Here is a 22,956-nt window from a genome sequence, read left to right as displayed (position 1 = left end):
ATTCATTGAGAAGAGCTTTTTCGTAATGCCTTCCTGCAGGACATCCCTCTTTTTAATCTCTGTTGCAGTGAAAGCCCTCGAAAGACCCTGCCCTTTCGAACTCGATATTGCTGGGGTCCGAATACAGAACTGCTGTGTTCTTATTTTTTTAAATGTTATCTCTATAATGAAAGAATGGGTCGTGGTCGGAGCAGCCGCAATTTGGTTTTAGTACGCAAAACTTTCAGTAGTGGGGCCATTGCTGGTGGCTCTGGTGTTGGAAAGCCCACTGTGAAGTGGCTGCACCATGTTACATGTATACCCCTCGCTTTCCAGGGTGAGTAGTGTATGGAAAAAAAAAAAGGACATCACGGCATTGCATTCATTGCCTTTTTTAGGTGTGGGGGAAGGCTGCGTCGCTCGAAGGGCGCTGTCGCTGATGCGTACTATATTTTGAGGCATAATGAGACTTCTCATAAACTTTCTGTGCTTTGCGTGAACCTCTGCTTCACATTTCGGATAACTGACAGTGTGAAAACCGCTTCGGCAACTGGAGGGATCGTTGTCCCTTTAGCCAGCGTTCTTTTGACTTCCGTGATAGCGGGTCTAAAATATACAGCTTGTTGTTGTTACATAAGCTCTCGGCAATGAGTTCGATACCTACATGTTGTATTTTTATACCAAATACTAAGGCCTGATGTCATCCGCGAGGGGCATTAGCGGCAGGGTTGCCGTTTTGGAGGTCTGTGCACTCGCTGTACGCGCAGAACACTTTCTGCTTCCGCGGTCTTTGATATTCTTACAGCGACTTGGATGACGAGACCCCCGGAACATGTCTTTTACACCTACGCACGTACAGATAGACTCAGAGTTGTCTAGAGCACTTATTTGGGGGCTCCAGCTGCCGTACTTTTTTATCTTTTCAGAAATATGAAAAGAGAGGCGCCGTAATTATAGCAGACATGGTCATACTGGGTGTTAAGTCCTTGTGCTATAACCTTGTAGCCAACGTTAGATAGAAGCCGTGGCCAACAACACTGTCGACAGGCACGCGCTCCTCTGCTCTGGAGAAGTGTGATTTTATGAACGGCGAACGGCGCTTGCAAATAGACCTCCAAAATGACTCGACTATGGTGTGACTGCCTTGGGATCAAGGCTTAGTGCACACCCCTAAAAGGCTGCTCCAGAAACTTAAGCACTTTCACCAAGTCACTTCGTGTTGAGGGTACAAGATAAAAGGAAATACCAGCTGTCCTTAATGCCTGTCGACACCCTTAAAGTCAAAGTTCATATAACAAGCCCCCATTCCCCTCTTTGTGGTGCTAGTTCCTACCTGCTCCTTTAAAACAAGCGGCACGTTCCTCTATACTTGAGTAACAATTGATGGCAGGCCTGACACACCAGGCGATGTCATCGGGCATATGTCCTCCGTGTAAAGGACATACGTCAGCTCTTTTATTTCTGCTTTAGCCGCATTCCTCGGCCCTGCTCGTGCGCTTATACCCGCGTGCAACACACAATGCGAAAGGATGTTACTAATTTGGACAATACTCGAAATATGGCGGTGACAACCAGTGGCGTAGTCAGGGGGCGACGTGAACCCCCCCAACCTCCCAAAAAGTCTTTTTTACCTTGGATAAATGGTGCAAAATGACTGTTTACCTGCCTGACCCCCCCACCCCCTTCAAATCAAGGTGCCCCCCCCCCCCCCCCCCCAACTCTAAAAATGAAAAATATTTCTTCCTACGCCCCTGGTGACGGCAAAATCCAGTCGAGAAGGTCAATATAATTGCCATAGCAATAAAAAATAAATGGCTCTCCCATTCAAGGTGTCCTAGGTGAATGCGTAAGATGCCCCTTGAGGTTTTTTTTGTTTTTTTCATTGCTCTCTAGAGCACACTATAGAGCGTTTTTGGTGTATAGACAAAACAATAAAAGACCCTAGCCACATAAAACACCACTGCAAAATTAAAACGATGTTTGTTAAGTCGTTCAGTTTCAGCACAGAGAGATGAGTGCCGAAGGAGGTTGGCTTTATGTGACTAGCTAAATGCCGCCATGTTACACGCAGCTATATAATCAGTTGGGAAGAAAAATAACTTTTTTTATCCTCGCATTCATGTTATAAAAATGCAGTTGGGACTGTGTGAGTCTCCAGCGTATGACTACCAAATTTGCTGTTAAACACATGGGTGCATTCAGAATGTTAATTCATGAAGTACTATTTATTTAACCTGTATTCTGTTTATTTGCTACAAGAATAATTACCAAACAAGTTTTTCTAGAATGCTCAGCAGCGTGGCGACATTATTTTTGCATCATCAGCTAAAATAGGGAGTGTTCCTAAGATCTGAAACGTCATGAGGTCAAATAATCAAAATATTTGTAGCTTTTCACAAGATCCCCATAGTATTTATTCATGTTCTTAAATATAAATGCTATTTGCTTCTCCTTCAGGATGTAAAACCAAAGCGGTTATATTTCGAGCAAAAGGCAAGCAGGTACAAGTAAGTTCTCCGCTCTATCTTAATAACAGTCTGATTGAAATAGTTGACAATGTCAAAACATTAGGTATCGTATTTTCAAACAACATGCTATGGGATGCACAAGTAGAGCAGGTGGCAACAAAAACGGCACGTGTACTTGGTATAATTTATCGCAACAATTATCTACTTCCATTAAAAACAATACTTATTATTTATCATTCCTTATTTATGTCCTATGTAAACTATTGCTTTATAGTATGGGGTGACACAACACAAACAAATATTGAGAAGCTTACTAGACTTCAAACTAGATTTCTGAAAATTATTGCTAAGAAAGAACCATATCAATCAGTTATGTACATGCAACAAAAATATAAACTAATCAGTTTTCAAAATCTTTACAGTTACAACATTTGTAGGACTATAAAAAAAGAGCTGAAGCAAAAAACTGTACTATCTGACTTAGCCAACCTGCAACCTTCGGAAAATAAATATGATACCCGTAAGCATAACCTCTGGTTAATACCACGATCACGCACAAAGTATGGTGACCAAATGGTACGCAGTGTTATTCCCAGAATGTTGAATTATTTAAGCAGCAATGACGTAAATATAGAAACCATGACCACAAAAAATATTGCATCTCTGTTCTTATAAATTGTATTATGATGAAATCTACCCTTTTGTATCCGTTTGACCTCTTATGTATTTTTCAACACATGTATACACAGCCTTTTCAAGCTACTGATGTTTTGTTCTTCTATTCGTAGGAACTGTTGTATCCTGTTTACGTTCAGATTATGTAATTATTTTATTCCCAATAGCATGGGAATTTCTGTACATTATGCTTTTGTTCTCATTTGTATGCCACTGCTTGTGACCCATTTATTTTTAGGTAGCGGGAGCTAGTCAAGCTGTTTTAGTGCAGCTTTTACTCCCGCCATCCTTCATGTTGTACCAGACATGAAAATAAAGATTCAATTCAATTCAATTCAATTCAAAGTCAGCTGCTTAGGATTGCTCCAAAATGAAAAATTTTCCTGCTGCTAAGTGCTCCAAAATGCAAAATTTGATCCTCCAAAAATTGCTTCATATCAACAGGCCTTAGTAGCATCACTGAATTTTTCTTCTGAGCGACACTAGCTTGATACCATTTAGACAGCGTCTTTTTGTATTGTAATCGAAGTATACCTAAGTTCAATCGAAAAAATAGTATTATTCAATTTGGCAGTTATGTGGCACATTCATGATGGCACGGGTAGTCTTTTGTGAATTGTGTGAATATTTTTTATACTTCCCAGTGTCATCACATCCTCAAGGTTCACTGCTGCACTGAACCTGGATCTGCAAGGTGGTATTAGCATCAATGGGCAGCAACGCAATTTTGGTGTTTCATTCATTCACAAGATCGTGAGCGCAGTACCGGGCTACATTTTCTCTAGGCTCTCTGTCTTTACTGTAGGTGTGTTGTAAAAGAAATTTTGAAGGTGTTTGCTGTGCGAACCGTCCTTCTTAGCTCACACACAGCGCTGCCTTTTAATTCTTGTGCAAACCTTTCTATTGCACAGACTCTCTGCCGCGCAGAGGAAGCACCACGTGTAGGTCAGCTTCACATCCCAGGACAGTTTCAACATCACCTACGATTAGTGGCACAAGGATGTGTCTTATGACAGACATAGCTAGGATCTGGACGCAGCTTTGCAAGCATGGCTTGTGTCACAAGTTTCTAGCATGTTACACCAGTCCCTTCATCATTGTTGACCACCTCTGTGACCTGACGTATTGAATTGAATATCTCATCTCTTACATCATCGCTACCGCTCTTGGCAGATGCAACTTGTTCACTCTGGGTGCCTAAAGCACTGTAATCCATGCCACTTCGCATTCACGTAGCTATTGCTCACCCAGTGGGTTTCGTCTGTGAAAGGAGGAGTGCTATGTTGACGTGACAAGCCGCAGAAAAAGAAGAAGAGGACGAAGAGTCCTTGTCTTGCAAGCGTATTAGTGCCGGGCGACAGCTGTTCAGCTGCTTTTTCATCAGCTTGTCTTTAAATAAACATGTTTCATTGTAACAATTCGTACGGATGATGAATATGCACAAGTGACAATGACATGCAAAGAGAATGAAGAGTCATTCGCTTGGTACGCTCTCACTAATCTCTCATGCACTGGAAGTGGCCGCCTGGTCACCTGAAAGTATAATGAAATGCGTCACATATAAAGATTTGAACAAGACACACAGGCATGCTCCGGGCAGCAATTCTTGTCTTTTATACGAGATCGCTTTAACAAAAAGGCACCTCGTATGCATTTTCTTACCTACCCGTATTTTACTGTAGGCACACTAGTGTCTCTTTCACCCGGTTCTCTCCTATTTCAATGTCTCTTGTAAAAGGGTTTGACTGTACATGCACTATCTCTGTTCCACAACAACAGTGATCAGGAGGAGTGCTAAGAAAAATGCGGTTATTGACAGGAAATGTCTGTTTGACTGCCGTGTATGGCCCAATAAAGTGACTGATGAATTTGTCGTGTAAGCCAAGGATGCATAGCGACACTCATAGAAGAACTTCATCACCAGGAGAAAGTCACAACACAGCGAGGCGAGTCTAGCGAGACTTTCAAGTTTCCTGGAAGAGGCTGGTGTTAATGCGGACCAGGTGATGGCAGTGTGCGAGGCAAAATAAGAATTATTCAGGGAAAGAAGCAGTCGAAGTGGCAGGGGCCAAAAGGAATAAGACCTCCAGAGTAGAACTCAGTGAGCGATCATGGACTCTAAAAAGAAATCTAGAAAAGCTGGTAGTGGGTTTAGCAGCCATACTGTAAGCGAACGTCACGAAAGGCAGAATTGCATCTCAGTTCATGTGGTTGTGAATTGCGATCATGTCTGAGAGATCTGATCAAAGCATACTATCTACTAGATGTTGTCTTGTGAACAGTGTTGGGTGCACGCAAAACTTGGTCAGCAATAGAAGAGAGGAATACTTTTCCATGATCGCTGAAGAAAATTTATGGGGTTTCATGGCGTAAATAGATGTTGGGTAGAAATGGGTGACTCCAGTGGCAGTCCCAGATTGTAGAGAAGCTGTTTCGGCGTAGCGGGTAACGTGGTCGATGGCCGTGACAGTCCAGCGATTTCCGTTCATTATTATAGGAAGAGAATTATGTAAGTGGATTCTAATGACTCTGGCCGTGGCTTAGTGGATAGCCTAGTGACTAAGCTGTGGCCTAGTGGATAGGGCGTCTGCCTCGGCTTCCGGAGGTAGGTGGTTCGAATCCTGCCGCAGGTCACCCTCTGGTATATTGGGAAAGGCGTCCCCCCGACCCGACACCCTGTTGCTTACGGGGTGCGTGAACACCTGGGAAATCATCTGCCGGCAGCCCCGACTGCTGGGGCCATTACATTAGAACTCTAATCCGCGAGGGTGGTTAGTCTGTCGTCCATGTTGCCTGTGCCTGCCCCGATGAAATTCCAAGCTTCTGGCAGCATACGTAGCGTTCTTAGTCCCACCAATTAAAAACAATCGACAAGAAAGAGGTTGTATTAAGCTGGCAGGAGCAATTCTGGGTCGCTTTCGCCGTTGGCAATAGACACAGGAGGTGACGCACTTGGTGGCGGATGAAGAGAAGCCAGGCTCGAAATGACTTCATATTTTGTCGTAAGTTTTGTGATAACTTATATGACCGGCGGTTGGGTCATTGTGAAAAGTGTCCAGAACTTCATGTTGCAGAGAATGTGGGTGACGAGTACCCACTTGTTTCCATCGACGTGGTAAATGTAGAAGCATAAAGCACAACCGTGAAGCTTAATTTGTCTAAGTTGTCAACGGAGTCAGACGTTCAAAGCAGCAGTAGAGTCGGTCATGCGTTCTACAATGGTGCCATAGTATGGGTTGACACGTGTTGTGAAGCAAGAACAGATTTGGTACCGGATGATAGTGAACTTAGCGCTGCGATTGGAGAGAGTGAGTAGCGATGGTAAGTTGCCTGCGCTAGGCAGAGGGCAGCATGATAGAGCATTAGCTTCTTGATGCTTCTTCCCAGATCTGTGGGAAACATCGAAATTGTACTCTTGCAAGTGAAGCACCCAGCGACCGTGACGACCCGATAAGCTTTTCAGTGATAAAACCCAGCATAGTGCGTTATGGTCAGTAACGACTGTAAGGTGACAGTTGTAGAGACTTGATTGAAATCTTTGCACTGCCCAAACAATAGCAAGGCACTCCTGCTCGGTGATGCTGTAGTTCTTTTCTGCAGTGGTAAAAACACCACTTGCATCAGCAATGATGCGCTCACGCGAGGTGTTGTTGCAATTCCTAGACCATGACTCAGTGTGAAAGCATCAGTGTGAAAAATGGTAGGTGCATCTAGATCGAAGTGCACAGTACCAAATCTTATATAAGAGCTTGCTTCAACGTCATGAAAGTGCTTTTGCAGTCTTCGAACCAATTGATGATAGTGTTACTTGGGAGAAGTCAATAGAGCGGAGACGCAAATTCTGTGAAGCTGCGTATGAAGTGCCAAAAGTAACGAGCTAACCCAAAAAAGCTGCTTAAGTCCCTTTGACGTAACTGATGAGGAAAGTCGAGGACGGCGGCAGGCTTCTCAGGCTTTGGTCAAATTCCTTCTTTGCTGACTACGTGGTCAAGAACCTTGATTGTCTTGCCTGCAAAAGTAAATATCTTTGTGTTAAGCTGTAGACCAGCTTTTGCAAAGCATGCGAGGACTTCATCAGGACATCACAGATGTTGCAAGAACATGAAGGAAATCACTACTATGCTGTTGAGATAGCATATACTTGTTTTCTATTTTTATCATGCGTCCGAAGGGGGGGGGGGGGCACATTGCAATGCCCGAAAGGCAGCGCATTAAACTCGTACAATCTATCTGGGATTGAAAAGGCGATCTTCTTTACGAGCCTCTGACATTGGTATTTTCAGTAGCCTGCCTAAGATTTAGGCTAGATAAATACTCGGCCTCGTGTAATGAATCCTGTTTGTCATTGATCTGAAGCAGAGGATAAACATCTTTGCACATTATTTTGTCTAGGGCACAGTAATCGACGCAGAAATGAACTGTTCCATCTTTTTTTTTTTTGGACAAGAACAATTGGAGGTGGCCAGGGACTCGAAGAAGAATGTGTGATGTTGCGTCGTAGCGTGATGTCTTTTTGATGATGTTGCGTTCTGCCAGAGACAAGCGATGTGGCTTCGATGTATAATACGAGAGCCGTCGATCTGGGTGCTGTGAGTAGCGGTGGTAGTCATGCTGATGACAGGTGAATTCACGTGGTCATACAAGTGCCTCAATACAAGTGAACCGATTTACGTGGTCATATAAGAACGGTGTTGGTTCAACAGGGCAGGCAAATCTTGACTTTGGGCAGGTGTCAGGTTAGTACTTATGGTTGCCAACAAAAGTATGGAAGAGACATTGTGTGGCAGTGATCTAAACTCTGGTACGTCGTTACTTAAAAGAGGGGCAATCTCAACAGGGGCTAAATGTCAACTGCGCAAGTGACTGTTGAGCCACAGGGTAGTAGTAAGGATTCGAGGGAATCAATGAACAGTCATTTACTTGTCTCGCTTCTAGTATGTGCTTGTGTGTGTGTGTGTGTGTGTGTGTGTGTGTGTGCGTGTGTGTGTTGTTTTAAAAGGATATTCATGGATAACTGGTTTAAATATATGAAAGAAGATCGCACTGAAAAACATAAACAATATTTATTCTGAGATTTAGCCGGGGACCAACTTTTATCAAAGATCTTTGATAAAGGCCGTAAGCGCAGAATAAATATTGTTTTTCTTTTTCACTGTGACCTTCTTTTATATATATTTATGTATATATATGGGAAGTGATACCAATATTACTTTCTTATGGCGTTTAGATTAGAAGTTATGCTGCTTTTCACACCGAATGCATTATAGATGCGTGCAGTAAGGAGGAGAGTGCCACTTGGTTGTGCGCATTATGTATCCCTATGGCAACTGATTCTAATTTGCTTACTAAATTCAAATGTAAACACAGAAACACTGTTTGCCAGTGGTTAACTTCTTTGTATACATTTATATGTTAATATGCATAAAACTAAAGTAATGTTCAACAGTCTCGGCAGAGAACAGCACTTTGTGATTGGTGGTGAGACACTGGAAGTTGTAAAAGAGCGTGTCTACTTAGGACAGGTAATAACGGTGGAGCCGAACCATGAGAGTGAAATAACTAGAAGAATAAGGATGGGGTGGATCACATTTGGCAAGCATTCTGAAATCTTGAATGGTAATCTGCTACTAACCCTCAAGATGAAGGTATATAACAGCTGCATCTTGCCAGTATTTACCTACAGAGCATAAACCTGGAGGCTTACAAAGAGGCTTCTGCTTAAATTGAGGATGACACAGCGAGTGATGGAAAGTAGAATGATAGGTGTAACCTTAAGAGACAAGAAGAGAGTGGATCAGGGAACAAGCCGGGCTTCAGGATATTGTAGTTGAGATCAAGAAGAATAAATGGACATGGTACGGGCTATAGTGTTGGCAGGATAACCGCTGGTCATTAAGGGTAACTGACTGGATTCCCAGAGAAAGCAAATGCGTGATAGGGAGGCAGAAGGTTATGTGGGCCGATGAGATAAGTGGCAGTAGAAGGCACAGGACCGAGTCAATCGATGGAACATTGAATAAGACTTGGTCCAGCAGTGGGCGTAGTCAGGCTGATGATGATGATATGGTAGTGGTTGACAAAAGAAGTGACTTCCATTTTTCTAACATTCTTACGTGTGAAACAAGGTGAAGTGTATTTTTAGTTCATCAGAGTAAAGTTTATTTTCACTGGTTCAGACCATACAGCGTGAGCCACTGTATTTGAGAACGGTGCACTTTTTTAAGCCACAGCAGCAGTTCCAGGAGCATCATTGTGAGCTACCAGAAAAATAGTGCTAGTGCTATAGTTGGGGACTGTCAATTTCGGCAGTAGCTATGGAGCTTCCACATATTCATGTTACCCCGATAGTGGTATTGACAGATTGCAGCTATGCCTGCTTCCACCGCCAACACGTGTAGAAAAACATGCACATGAAAAATGTGAATAAAAGAGAGATATTTTTATTGTTGAGTGCACATTTGAGTGTCATATTACGAGTATATATATTTTTTTAGTCCAGTTAACGGCAAGCTTGTGGTCGTACATGGATCAAAATACGTCAGGGACTTGATATGTACTTTTGTAAAATAGGCATCCATGTCTGAAAAGCAATGAAAAGCAATGAAAAGCAGAAATTATTTCAAAGTGTACGACATTTTCATTTAACCTACGACTTCCGACAACTGTTCTGGTCTCATAATAATTATAGCAGTACCTATTGGAGCCAGGCAAACGAGAAAGCTATGAGCAAAATGAGGTACTTCTTGATAGCTTGCCAGTAGGCGTGTGGTATGTTTTGGTAGCTTCCACAGTGCTAGCACCATTTGGTGATGGCTGAAAACACAAAAGGGAACGATATCTTGCATAACACTGTAGTAGTGTTATGCAAAGCACTTTTTGCAACCTCGGTGTGTGCGCAACAGAAATCTTGTTTTGGCTAGTTGTCGAGTCCTTGATTCATAAGTTCTTGAAGGTCTTGCAATGGCCCCTGTTTCTGATTCATCTTGTGCAGACTGAGCCGCCGCAGCGATCAGCACGACGGCGTCTTCCCCGAGGTTCCTGCTCTGCTGGTGGTTCCATGAAGCGGCCCTCATCGAGCCCCCTGGGTGAGGTGCTGTTCAACATGCCTGGAATTACGATCATGAATGAATAACCATTTTCAGAGAGAATTCATGGGATATGATTCACACTAGCTGTGCATTTTTGGTCAAAGCATGAGATCGACGGAGGCAGAAAATGGAAGGGATACATACGAGCGCTGGCTCTCAACTGAAAGTTCTATTTGAAGAACACAAGAAAATGAAAGCAAAAAATGAAATAAAAAATGAAGAAAGTGTGGAAAAAAAAATAGAGGCACATCAACATCATGCAGAAGTGTCAAAAGGAGAATAAAAAGTTACATATTGTATCACCTAACATTGCAATTCTGAGGAGATATGAGTCTGGACTGGGACCTCTCACAGGAATACTAGGAAGCAAATAATATGCCAGTAGCATGAAAATATTGTTACATGGAAGAAAGTATATGAACAGGATGTATTTGCGAACAAATGCGTACAACACTGCTGCAGTCCACACGCATCCCGCTCAGCAGCTCGTCGTTGTCCTTCTGAGGTATCTAATCTGCTCGGAAACTGAAAACTGCAACAGTTAAACCTGGATATAACGAAATTGATAAATTGGCGGAAAAATTTGTTATAAAGAAAATTTCGTTATATGGAGGTTCGGTACGGAAATTCGGAAAGTATATGCGCAAATAAACAAAAGGAGGACTGAAGGCAGAGCTGATACTTATTTTATATTGAAAAACTGTGTTATTATTGTGATAGCGATTGTGTGGGCACTTTCAGCAGATTTTTGTCATCGCCATCGTGTTCTGTAACAAGTCCAAATTGATAACATGCCCTTGTGCATCATAACATTCACGAGTGGGTAAAAGCGCGTGAGCACTGCTGAAGCAGACACCAGATGAGTTGGCCCATCCGTATTGCCTGGAAAGTGCATAAGATATCATCTCCCACGTGTTGGAACTGCCATCGAATGCTCAAGCAAAGTAAACCACTCGTCTTGAATGAGCATGAATGAGCAGTGGTTTTGGGACGTTAAACCCCACAAATCAATCAATCAATCAAATCATGAATGAGCATGAAACAACTCCGGGAGGGGGGGGGGGTATCGCTCGAGTAGCACTAATGAACTTGGATTTTAAGGGCGGTCACGATCACTGGTGTGTTCGCTATCTCAACAAGTATACCAGTGCGCTTTCAATGCGGAAAGACTCTGTGAAAAGGGCACTTCTCTCTGGAGTAACCGTATTTGCTTACACCAGCGTTTTGTAGGAGTTTCGCGAAATCGGATCGGAAAGAGTTGGCTGCCAGCCTTACTTCTTATAACATTACAATTTTTGTTATCGCGTTCATTGCATTGTGTTCCATTCAATGCACCGTCATGTTGCCAGAACTAATCAGCTAATCGCAAAAGCTACCAGCCTGCCAACTCGCGGTGTGGCGCGAAACGGAAGTGCGTGACGAGTCCACCTCCGAAGATCCGTCGTCACTGTGGTCTCGAAGAGTTTCCATCAGTGCCTTATCTCACATTCCCTGAATGGCGACGATACGGTTATCTGAAATTAAAAAGAGTCACAGTTTCGCCGCAAGGACGAAACATGCAATGAATGCCATAGCAACAAATTGGAATGTAACTCTGACAACGGCAAGCAGATCGAAACATGCAGTGTGCTGCTCATGCACAAATGATGCGCGAAAACAACATACACAGGACAAGAGGGACTAACAATGTTTACCGCTTGACACCTAATGCGCTGTTTAAGCAAAAACAAGGCACGAAATGGGACCACGGCTATAAATATGAGTGCAAACTAACAAGTGCCCTAGTTGTTTCTTCGTTGTGTTTGAAAAGCGCGCTCTTTTCTCAAACGGCACCTGCCCAGTGAGCGAAGTGATCTTTGTGTGCCCGGCAACTAAATGCAATCGTTACGGTCAAAGGCATGCGATTGTCCAGACCGAAGGATAAGCATGTGCACAGAAAGATCTACCCCCCCTTCGCGGGGTGTAATACGTGTAGGAGATAAGCGCGTCAGCGCCTTCTTTCTTGAGTTTGCATATATGTATACACACACACACACACACACACACACACACACACACGTATACATATACAGTGACTGACAGCGCAGCGGCGATAGCAAAGAACCAGCGAAGACTGCCGATTTAATTGCTTTCGCCGCGGGCCACAGCATGCGTGCGCAGTGAAACTATGCACGGGCGCCCGGCGTCGAAAACGAAGAGCTCACGATACAAGCACAGACACGGATACTGCGGAAAACTATTCGGTAAAGTGCCCTCCATATGCAGCGTGGCCCTACGACACTAACTAAAAGCGTGGCACTGCCAATGCGCAAAAGTGGGTGGGCTCGGTGGCTGTGCCACGACGCAGTCTAATCCACTTCTGTTCGTGATGCAGGATTTCGTACGCGCTATCAGCTGCATGCTCGTACCCGTTCTTCTGGGCCCGGTATCATGCATCGATGCGAGCAACCCTTTCCCGTCAAGGTCCGTCAACGCAGATGACTGGCGCCTACTTCCAGCATTGGCCACCACTGCCCTATCGACGCTGCAGTCCGGAAACTGGACGCTCGAAAGAGCTCTCACAGTTTCACCGTCATCGACTTCAACAAGCGCACGGCGTATAAATCCCCCCCACCAGCCGGCCGCGATCTGTGGGCTCGGTGGCTGTGCCACGACGCAGTCTAATCCACTTCTGTTCGTGATGCAGGATTTCGTACGCGCTATCAGCTGCGTGCTCGTACCCGTTCTTCTGGGCCCGGTATCATGCATCGATGCGAGCAACCCTTTCCCGTCAAGGTCTGTCAACGCAGATGGCTGGCGCCTACTTCCAGCATTGGCCACCACTGCCCTATCGACGCTGCAGTTCGGAAACTGGACGCTCGAAAGAGCTCTCACAGCTTCACCGTCATCGACTTCAACAAGCGCACGGCGTATAAATCCCCCCCACCAGCCGGCCGCGCTCTGTGGGCTCGGTGGCTGTGCCACGACGCAGTCTAATCCACTTCTGTTCGTGATGCAGGTCAGTAATCATCACTGTATTTTTGCTAAAAAAACAAGCAACCGATGCCTTGTTCAGCTACCGAGCCCCCAGTGCTGTGTTTGCATTATTTTTGATTGTATGAACATTGTGTTTTCTCTGCTGTTGCTGTTGGGTGGAGATATTGAAACTAACCTTGGTCCGACCACCCTAGAGCAAATAATTACTGAAAAAGCTTGTCTTCCGGTCAATCCTAGCTCATTAGCGATGTACAAATCCTAAAAAGCCAGCTCTCTACCACTGATAAAGCCATTTCTGAACTTGGCAAGAGAATCGACAGTCTAGAATCTCACTACAGTAGTGTCGATACACTCCGATCCGATCTTGACGCCATGGCCACCGCCACCTCCCAGACAGCTACCCAGGTCTCTGTACTAGAGGCTCAGCTGGACGACGCGGAGAATCGTTCCAGACGAAACAACTTGTTGTTTTACGGCCTAGCGGACGACAAGCCATCCGAAACGTATGCGCAGTCTGAGGAGCGTATTACTGGGTTTTGCAGGGACCACCTAAAAATAACTGTCGAATCCAAGGATGTCGAGCGTGTCCACCGTCTTGGCCGCCACTCGCAAGGCCGGTGTCGGCGTATTATAGTGCAGTTTACATCCTTCAAAACCAAGGAAGCCGTCCTTGCTAAGGGCCCCCAGCTTAAACATACAGATTTTAGCATCGGGGAGGATTTGTCGCATCGGGTCCGGAATGCACGGAAGCACCTACTGGCTAAAGTAAAATCAGATCCCTTCCTTTTACGGTATAAGACCCTTTTTATGGGCTCCGAACGATACGTATTTAACGAGGCAACTGAAAATGTAGAAGAAAGCTCGTAGCAGTTGCCTTCACGCCCCAGATCTTCTAATTGTCCCGTCTTTGGTCACAAAGCCAATCTTTCTTTTTCGGTCATTTTCACCAACATACGTAGCTATCTTTCCAAACGCGACCACATGTCCGACCTTGTATCTTCATCTAACAGCAGCCTACTTATACTAACTGAGACGTGGTTGACTTCTGACGTCACCAACAGCGAAATTTTGACCGACTTGCCTCACTTTAATCTTTCTCGAAAAGATCGTCCCGGCACCCGGGGCGGCGGCGTCCTGATTGCTACTAACGAACAACTTTCATGCTCCCTTATAAACATTGATTCCGACTTAGAAATATTGTGGTTGCTTTTTCGTTCCGTACCACTGTCCGTACTATTAGGTGTTTGTTATAGGCCTCCCAAAAGTAGTCCGGATTTCGCGCGCCAGCTTAATGGTATTTTAGCCGAACTTACGACCAAATACCCAAATGCTCACGTCCTCCTCCTGGGGGACTTCAATTTTCCTAACATTGATTGGTGTAATCTAACTTCATCTGCACCCAATGCAAAGGAGGCCAATGATTTCCTTGATGTTTGCCTCAACTTTAATCTCACTCAGTTGATAACACAACCTACACGTGTTACTCGAGATACTGCTAACATTCTTGACCTAATCTTAACAACTGATCCTGAGAGCCTTTCTTCTATAACATATCTTGATGAAATAAGTGACCATAAGGTCATTCACGCTAATTTTACCTTCGTTCCTCAAATGCGCCAAGCCTGCACTAAAACTATTAGGTTATATGACAAGGGTAACTACGCGGCCATCACTCGAGAACTTGAAGTTTTCTTCCGACGTTCCGTGATGGTTTCTGGGAGCGACCCATTAACGATAACTGGTTAATCTTCAAAAACAAGTTAAACCAGCTAGCTGACCAATTTATCCCTAAAATAAGCTTTCGTCCTACCCGCCAAAAACCTTGGTTTACTAAAACATTAAAAAGGCTGGAAAATAAGAAGAAACGCCTCTTTCGGGCTGCGAAGAATAAAAACACTGATTCTGCATGGGAAAAATACAAGGTTGCCGAGAAAGCATATTCAAGTGAAGTGCGCAACGCCAAGCACTCATTTTTTCATACGGAACTTCGAAAATTCTTGCTGATTCACCGAAGCGTTTCTGGCAAATAATAAACCCTCCTAACACGCCCCCCATCACCCTTACTAATGTTACTGGTCAAGAATTAAGTTGTTCAGAATGTGCCAATATATTCAATGCCGCCTTTTCGTCAGTGTTTACGAATGAATCTGACCCCGTTGAAACAGAATTAGTCCCTGTTAATCTGCCTGAAATGCCACCCTTTAACATAGGTTTCAATGGTATCCTGTCTTTAATAGAAAAAATGAAACTGTCATCCTCGGCGGGTACCGACGAAATTACATCCAAGCTGTTAAAGAACACAAAGCACATATCAGCCGAGTTTTTGTTTTTGCTGTTTTCCCAGTCACTTTCCTCAGGTATTCTGCCTCTCGACTGGAAGTGCGGGGAGGTCATTCCGGTTCACAAGACAGGTAAAAGAGACTGCCCGTTAAATTATCGCCCCATATCATTAACCAGCGTGTGTTGCAAACTCATGGAACATGTCATATACACTCATGTCATGCATTTTCTTGATTCTAACAATTTCTTTCATTCCTCTCAACACGGATTTCGAAAAGGCCGCTCATGCGAAACCCAACTAGCCCTTTTGCTTCACGACCTGCATGCTAACCTCGATGGTAACCTCCAAACTGATACTATTTTTCTTGACTTCACTAAAGCTTTCGACAAAGTTCCACACCAGCGCCTACTAAAAAAACTTTCTCAAATAAATCTACCAGCTGAACTTCTTAATTTGATTTCTCAATTTCTGACTAACCGCTCTCAGTTTGTTTTCGTTAACAACGTCAAATCTAACTGGCTTCCTGTTAGGTCTGGAGTGCCACAGGGATCTGTCCTTGGCCCGCTTTTGTTCCTAATCTACATTAACGACTTACCTAACAATTTATCCTGCAACCTTCGTATGTTTGCAGATGATTGTGTCATCTACCGCAAAATAATCAACACTTTTGATCAAGCAGCACTACAGAATGACCTTAATGAAGTATTAAACTGGTGTGACCATTGGCTTATGACCCTTAATCCTAACAAATGCAAATTAGTTTCCTTCCACCGCCGCAAAAACCCACTCCAATTTTCCTATGAAATTGCTGACATGCCAGTCTAAACAGCCGTATCCTATAAGTATCTTGGTGTAACATTAACCCCTGATCTTTCCTGGCGAACGCATATCACTAACATGATTTCATCAGCCAACCGATCATTGGGATTTCTAAAACGTCACCTACGTCACTCACCGTATCACGTTCGTCTTGTGGCCTATCAGTCGCTAATCCGGTCCAAACTAGAATACGCATCACCCATCTGGAGCCCTCATCAAGTTTATCTGATTAACGCTATCGAAGCAGTTCAAAATTGTGCCGCTCGCTTCATTCATTCTTCTTATTCTTACGATGTCAGTGTTTCATCCCTTAAAAATGAATCCGGTCTATTAAGTCTTTCCCTTCGCCGCAGAATTGCTACGTTGTCACTGTACCACAAGTTGTATCACAGCTCACTCCACCAACCACCTTACATCGCTCCCACCGCACGCATTTCTCCCCGCACTGGCCATCCACTTCAAGTCTTCCGACCCCGATCTGGCACCTCAACATTTTCTGCATCATTTCTCTGCCGCGCCGCCAAAGAATGGAATGACCTTCCCCACGATGTTGTTTCAATCACCTGTCCATCACGTTTTATTCAAAGTGTGTCAATGCATCTGCAATGTTAACCTGTGGCTTTTGTATCTTTGTTGTACAACCCACCCCTTATGTAACACTCCCCCTGTGGGGTCTTTAAGGAAATAAAGTGAAAGTGAAAGTAGTTTTTTTTTTTTTATTTCGGTTTCAAGTGAAGAGGGGGGGGGGCACACCCGCGCATGTGCTGGCGGCGGCAAAATGGTTGCACCGCCAGCTCGTGGGGTGCAGGTAGAGCTGCGCGCCGCACTGCCGGTGCCGCACGTTTTTGCTCACGGCGTTCGTGCCGCCGCCGCTGGACAATATTTTGCGGCACGCCGCCGTTTGTCATATTTTTACCTAAGCATGGAATCTGGGCATAAAATACATCACTTCACCTGCTTTTTCGCAGTTTTAAGATATCTGAGAGCGGCATCTGCGATGTCGTGACTGCTCTTTTGTTTTGGTGTTTGGATGCGCTATGCAGAACCCTATAACAGCTTCTGAAGATACACAGTCGAGCATGTTATTCTCTCTTGGCATTTCTCGTTCTTTTAGTGCCTTTCGTATCGCCAGAACAGTGATTCATGCGGCATGATTAGGGCACATACTCTAAAATGCATGGTCCATTTACAAGAAATACGAGTTGAAAATTGTTTTCTACCCTGCTTTACTATGCATTCGCCACCCGCCACACCTGTTATGCCTCGCATCTCGCTGGATTTTCATGCACGATGTAATTGTGATTTCGCTACATTTTATGAGTTTTCAATTGCACAAGTGGACATGAGAAGAGTGTAGCCGAGAAGTTCAAAATCCTGGTAGGCTAAAAACGCAGCACTCACATCTCACACATGCTTTATAGAGACATAAATGTCGAAGAACCTCTAAGAATTATAGTAAAGAGAGTGGGAGTGTAGTCCAGTGTAATCGAGAATGAAAGCAAAGGAAAAGGCTCTGAATTATTTCATTCTCACAACAGATGAATTCTTTAGAGCGAAGACTACGCAGCTCTCCATAACATGAGGGTTTCCATGTGGAGAGCGAGCACCACGCTTTTGGAACACGGGCACAGTAGACATGGTCGGAACAAACTAAACAGCTCACACATTTATCTAACAACCTTTAGAATGACAATATCGTCAGCCGAATTATTATACAAATTGTGATTCATACTCTAAGCAACCTTACATAGTATTACACAACACTCAAAAACATAACAAACACAACAACACACACAAGGCGGCTTCGCTAACACCATGAGGGCCAGCGGTGCCGCGCACCGGGGGCGTACCGCTAGCACACCAGTGCATGTGCTGGTGGCGGCCAAATGGTGGCAACGCCGGCTCGTGGGGCGCAGGTAGAGCTGCGCGCCGCCTGTTTTTGCTCACGTCGTTCGTGCCGCCACCAACCGCCACCCGCCAAACAGACCCGCTCATCTCTCCCGTGTCACCACCCAGGCTTGCCGCCAGGCGTCCTCGCCGACGCTACCGCTTTAACCATGATGATGATGGTGGGGGTGATAAACGCTCGCGAGCACAACGCCACCTACCTACCTCTCGGTAGTTGTGAACCCTAACTGCGGCAAATGCGCAAAATACGTGCGCCACGATGTGCAAACAACTTTACAGGGTTGTTAGCACCCTCTCAACCTTGATTAAAACCATATTCCAAACAAGAACAAAAAAAGAAATCGGCTACACAAGCGCTAACAAAAGATGACTACAAATGTTCCTAAAGAATGTCCGTGCACGACGACACCGCCGCTGGTCGACATTGCTGCATTGTCCAGCTCCACGACTTCACCTCAGTACCGGTCCCGCAACGGCATCATTGCCATCGGTGCGAGAAACCGTCACTCGCGCCTACACGTCTTTTGGTTGTGACCAGCACTCACGAGGGTGCCGGACCGCAGGCCGTTGCGCAGGTCCCAGGCATGTCCCAGACTGTACCCCGTCACAAACAAAAACTTGTACCGAACCGCGAAAACTGAAGTCCGATGCTCCAAGAGTTCCACGTTGGGCAGCCAGTGTGGGGTCTTGCAACAGAAAACGCCACGCTCTTGGAGTGAATGGACACAGTAGACATGGTTGGAACAAACCAAATAACACACATTTATTTAACTGTATTTAAATAGTCGATATCATCAGCCAGATTAATATATATTAATTGTGATCAACATGCCAAAATAACCTTACACAATATTACACTACACTCAACAACATGACAAACACAAGAACACACACAAAGCGGCTTCGCCAACGCTTGACTTGCCACGAGGACCCACGGCAGACGGCCCGCGGGGTCGTCTACGGCAGACCCTCTGCTATAGACAATCGTTCAAGCCAACCGCCACCTGCCAAAGTGACTCGCTCCTCTCTCTCATGCCGCCACCAAGGCTTTCCGCCAGGCGTCACTGTCGGTGCCACTGTTCTAACCATGACGATGGTAGTATGCTGTTCTGCAGATGAATTCTCATGAGTGCTATAGCGAGGAACACTGCTGAAGCATAGATAAAACAAGCTGCCCATTTCTATCGCATATATGTCTTATCATTGCAAGGAGGGCTCATGCGATAATATGACACTGCCTGGGATGCCTACCGTCGATTGCCCTTTAATCGGAAAGGACGCTCTGTCAGTCTTTTGCTGAACGAAGGAGTATGAAAGGATACTTAGGCTTGTGTGGCTTGATCCGCATTTGTGAATTTAGAATATAAGCACATGGTCGCGAGTGCTAACACGTGCTAGCGGCATCAGCAGGCATCAGCGAACGGCTCGTTGACCCTTCTACACGCTATTATATCAATCAATCAATCAATCAATCAATCAACTTTTATTTCTCATAGAGAAATATGGGGGTGACGGAAAAAAAGCCGCAGTACTGCGGCTTGACAAAGCTCCGGCCCAGTCACTAAAGAACCCTGCTTATTTTCCTGGAAGCAGCCGTATTCTCATACACTAGCGTTTTACAGTTTCACCAGATAAGATGAAAAAGAGATAGCAGTAGCCTAAGTTCATTATAGGACTGCGAGATTCTATCGCACGGTGTAAAATGTGAAGTCGTTGAAGGGTTTTCTGGCCATAACACTGTTTATGTCGCCTCAAACTTGGCGTGTTTTCCTCAAAGTCTTGAAGATTGTTTTGAACTTTGTTAAAGTTGGTGACACTTCTGTACTGGACGCTTCGACTACTTCTTTTGAGAAATTTGAATGTTCTAGTGAGTTTCGCATTGTATATGCATTCCTTCTTAAGTTTTGTTATAATGCCTATTAAAGTATGTGCCACGCAAATATATTAAGTGGAACCCAATCCACCCATGCTACCGAAGAGATCTAATTCATCTTACTCGTCGCATAAAGCGCTTACTTAAGTATTGTCATCCCAAGTGTAATGATGATTCTTTTTGGGTTAATGCATTGAAAAGTAAATAGAAGCTAATATCAAGAGGCTGACAACTACTATACTTTACCAAAGCCTTTGCTACATTACGAAAAAATCCATCCAGGTCCTAGTGTTCGATTATGTTGCATAGTATATGTCCTCATTGTTCATTCTTGATGGCTAATCCTTCTCAAATATGGAAGCTATAGCAAATGTTTTTAATACATACTTCAAATCTGTTTCTTTTTCTACCAATAATGGCATCACTCCTTCATTTTCTGCGTGCAGCAAACTACCTGCTCTTCTCCTCTGCTATTTCGATGCACTGCATCAATGGGAAAAGATTGTCTTTCAACCTCCTGTGTTTCCGAAACCCATTCTGCAGTTCCCCCAGCACCCCTTATCCTCTATCCATGCCTGCAGTCTTTCCTTTATAATCTGCATCGCCAGCCTGTAGACCACTGATGTCACTGTTATAGGACGGTAGTTGTTTATGTCAGCTTTGTCCCTCTTTTCTTTATAGATCATGCTCATACTGCTAAGTTTCCATCCATCGGGAACTTCTCCATCAATTATTATTTTGCTCACTGCCTCCTTCAAAGTCCGCTTAGACTTCGGACCTAATGTCTTCATCAGCATAATTGGAATGCCATCTGGGCCTGTTGATGTACTACTAGGAATCCTTTTCTCCTCCTTTCCCACTCTTCTTGTGAAAATGGAGCCATTGCGCCACTCGATTCATCCTTGTCTATTGTGGTGCATAAAGCACTTCTGTGTTGAAATTTTTCTGTCACCCTTGTTCTTATATATTCAAACGCTTCGTCCCCTTCTAGCCTAGCACCTCGAGCTGTAGTTATAAACCTCTGCTCTAGGCTCAACTCATTTCTTAGGGTGTTTAGATGGTTCCAAAATTTCGCAGCTGCCTTTCTATCTTTTTTATGTACTTCTGCCAGCCATTGGGCTCCCTTTCTTCTAATCTTTTCATTGATCAGAAGGGATGCATCCCTTCTACAGCTTAGAAAGTTTTCCCACTTTCTTTCAACATCATCTGTCGATTCACCCCGCTGCTTAAAATGTCTGTGTTCCCTAGAGGCTTCCTGACGTTTTGCTATGGCTCTCTTAACTTCCTCATCCCACCAACTTTTGGGTTTGTGTCTTCTTTTCCGGGTGACTTGTCACGTGCCTTAGCAAGCTCTAGCTCAAACAGTCTAATTAGATTCGTGTATGTCCATACTGTTTTATTATCCTCAGTGATTACTTTCTCAATTTGTTTAGTGCCTATTTCAATTTGCCTTTCTGAATAAAAATTTTCCTGTAGGATCTCATCTTGTCTCCTTCCCACTTTCACTGCTCTTCCAAAACTTAGCTTGATACGTTTGTGATCACTACCCAGACTTCTGGAGCCGCTGTCATCTATTTGCATTCCCCTGAGCTTATCATACATCCTATGTGACATCAGTGCATAATCTATCGTCGACTGCAGCCTTCCTACCTCCTATGTTATTTGCCCTTCACACTTCTCGTTACTGTTGCAAATGACCAAATCCAGCCTTTCACACATATCCATGATCATTTTGCCTGTTGGGTCGGTATACCCATGTATATCTTCTATGTGTGCATTCATATCTCCTAGTATAATTATCTCGCACTCTCCTCCTAAGTCCTGAATGTCCTTTGATATACACTCTACCATTGCCTGGTGCCTGGTTTTCCTCTCTAGCCTTTGCTCCTGTCCACAAGTACACGAAACCAAGGAGTGTCATTTTCCCTGCCACTTTCCCTTTTAGCCATAAATGTTCCTTGCACTCCTGCATGACTCTTTGCCAGTCTGTACTTTTATGAATGAATGCCCCAATACCACCCCCCTTTCTGCTGCCTTCTGTTCTATTACAATACTCCCACGCGTAGTCCGCATTGTTAGGAGGTTGTTCCATGTTCCTGAGATGTGTTTCTACAAAACCGTATACCATCAGCCTCTCCTCCCTTAGCTGTTCTTCTATCTCTTCCCACTTCAGCCTGTTCCTACCCCCCTGCATGTTAATATACCCTATGTCTGAATTGGCTCGGCAATCGTGGCTACGTCTATTTCTGCCCCCGACTCTACCTATCTTAAATACTGGTGCCACTTTGGAATTGTATCTGTCCATACCACCTGTCAAAAAGTCTCCCTGGTTGTTTTCCTCGTTACTAGCTATCCTGCACCCCGAAGGGCTCGCTTGCCCCCCAAAAAAGCTACTGCGCGTCCTGCAAGTCACCAACCCACCTCATGACTTAGGCGCCCAACGAAATGAATTCTGTCTCGTTGAAAACCACCCCACCTATGCACCTCTCTGTTTATTTCCACCACCTCAAAGCCTCTCTCTTGACTCATCCGTCATATCTCTTGGTTTGCGTTGACAACCGCTCTTTGCAGGTTGCTATCACGCACCGGTATCTCCGGTATCGAGCACATCGCTACCTGTACCTCAGGAGAAGTGGCGCGCATGTCATCGACGCCTTTCGCCAGTGTAGTTGCTAGTCCTTCTGTATCTTCATTTAAGACATCGTTTAAACCGCCTGAAATTATCACGAGGTTTCGTCTATCAGCTGTAGTTTTGAGTTTTGCGCTCGCTTGCCTCATGACTGCTTCCACCTTGTGTCCTGGGAACGCCCCTACTGCAACCCTCTTGTCACCTCTTACCCTCTCTTTGATGGCTTCTGTGCATCGATTTAAATTCAAGTCCCCGGCGAT

At 44.6% G+C, this 22,956-nt stretch overlaps 1 protein-coding gene across 12 annotated transcripts in view; it reads left to right on the top strand.

The window, feature by feature from the left end:
- gwl (serine/threonine-protein kinase greatwall) overlaps positions 1 to 22,956 on the top strand; it is a 517,662-nt gene that overhangs the window by 304,177 nt on the left and 190,529 nt on the right. For all 12 annotated transcript variants that reach the window (XR_012884867.1, XR_012884871.1, XM_037429392.2 and 9 more), the window contains one exon: positions 10,114 to 10,207. Coding sequence is in view for 10 of the 12 variants with exons in the window: in XM_037429392.2 (XP_037285289.2) it covers positions 10,114 to 10,207 (94 nt within the window). In the remaining 2 variants the exon portion in view is untranslated. The remainder of the gene's footprint in view (positions 1 to 10,113; positions 10,208 to 22,956) is intronic.

The sequence above is a fragment of the Rhipicephalus microplus genome, chromosome 1, assembly GCF_043290135.1.
Source record: "Rhipicephalus microplus isolate Deutch F79 chromosome 1, USDA_Rmic, whole genome shotgun sequence".
In the NCBI taxonomy this organism is placed as follows: Eukaryota; Metazoa; Arthropoda; class Arachnida; order Ixodida; family Ixodidae; genus Rhipicephalus; species Rhipicephalus microplus.
Note: the sequence above shows the minus strand (reverse complement) of the source record. Positions and strands in the feature narration are given on the sequence as shown.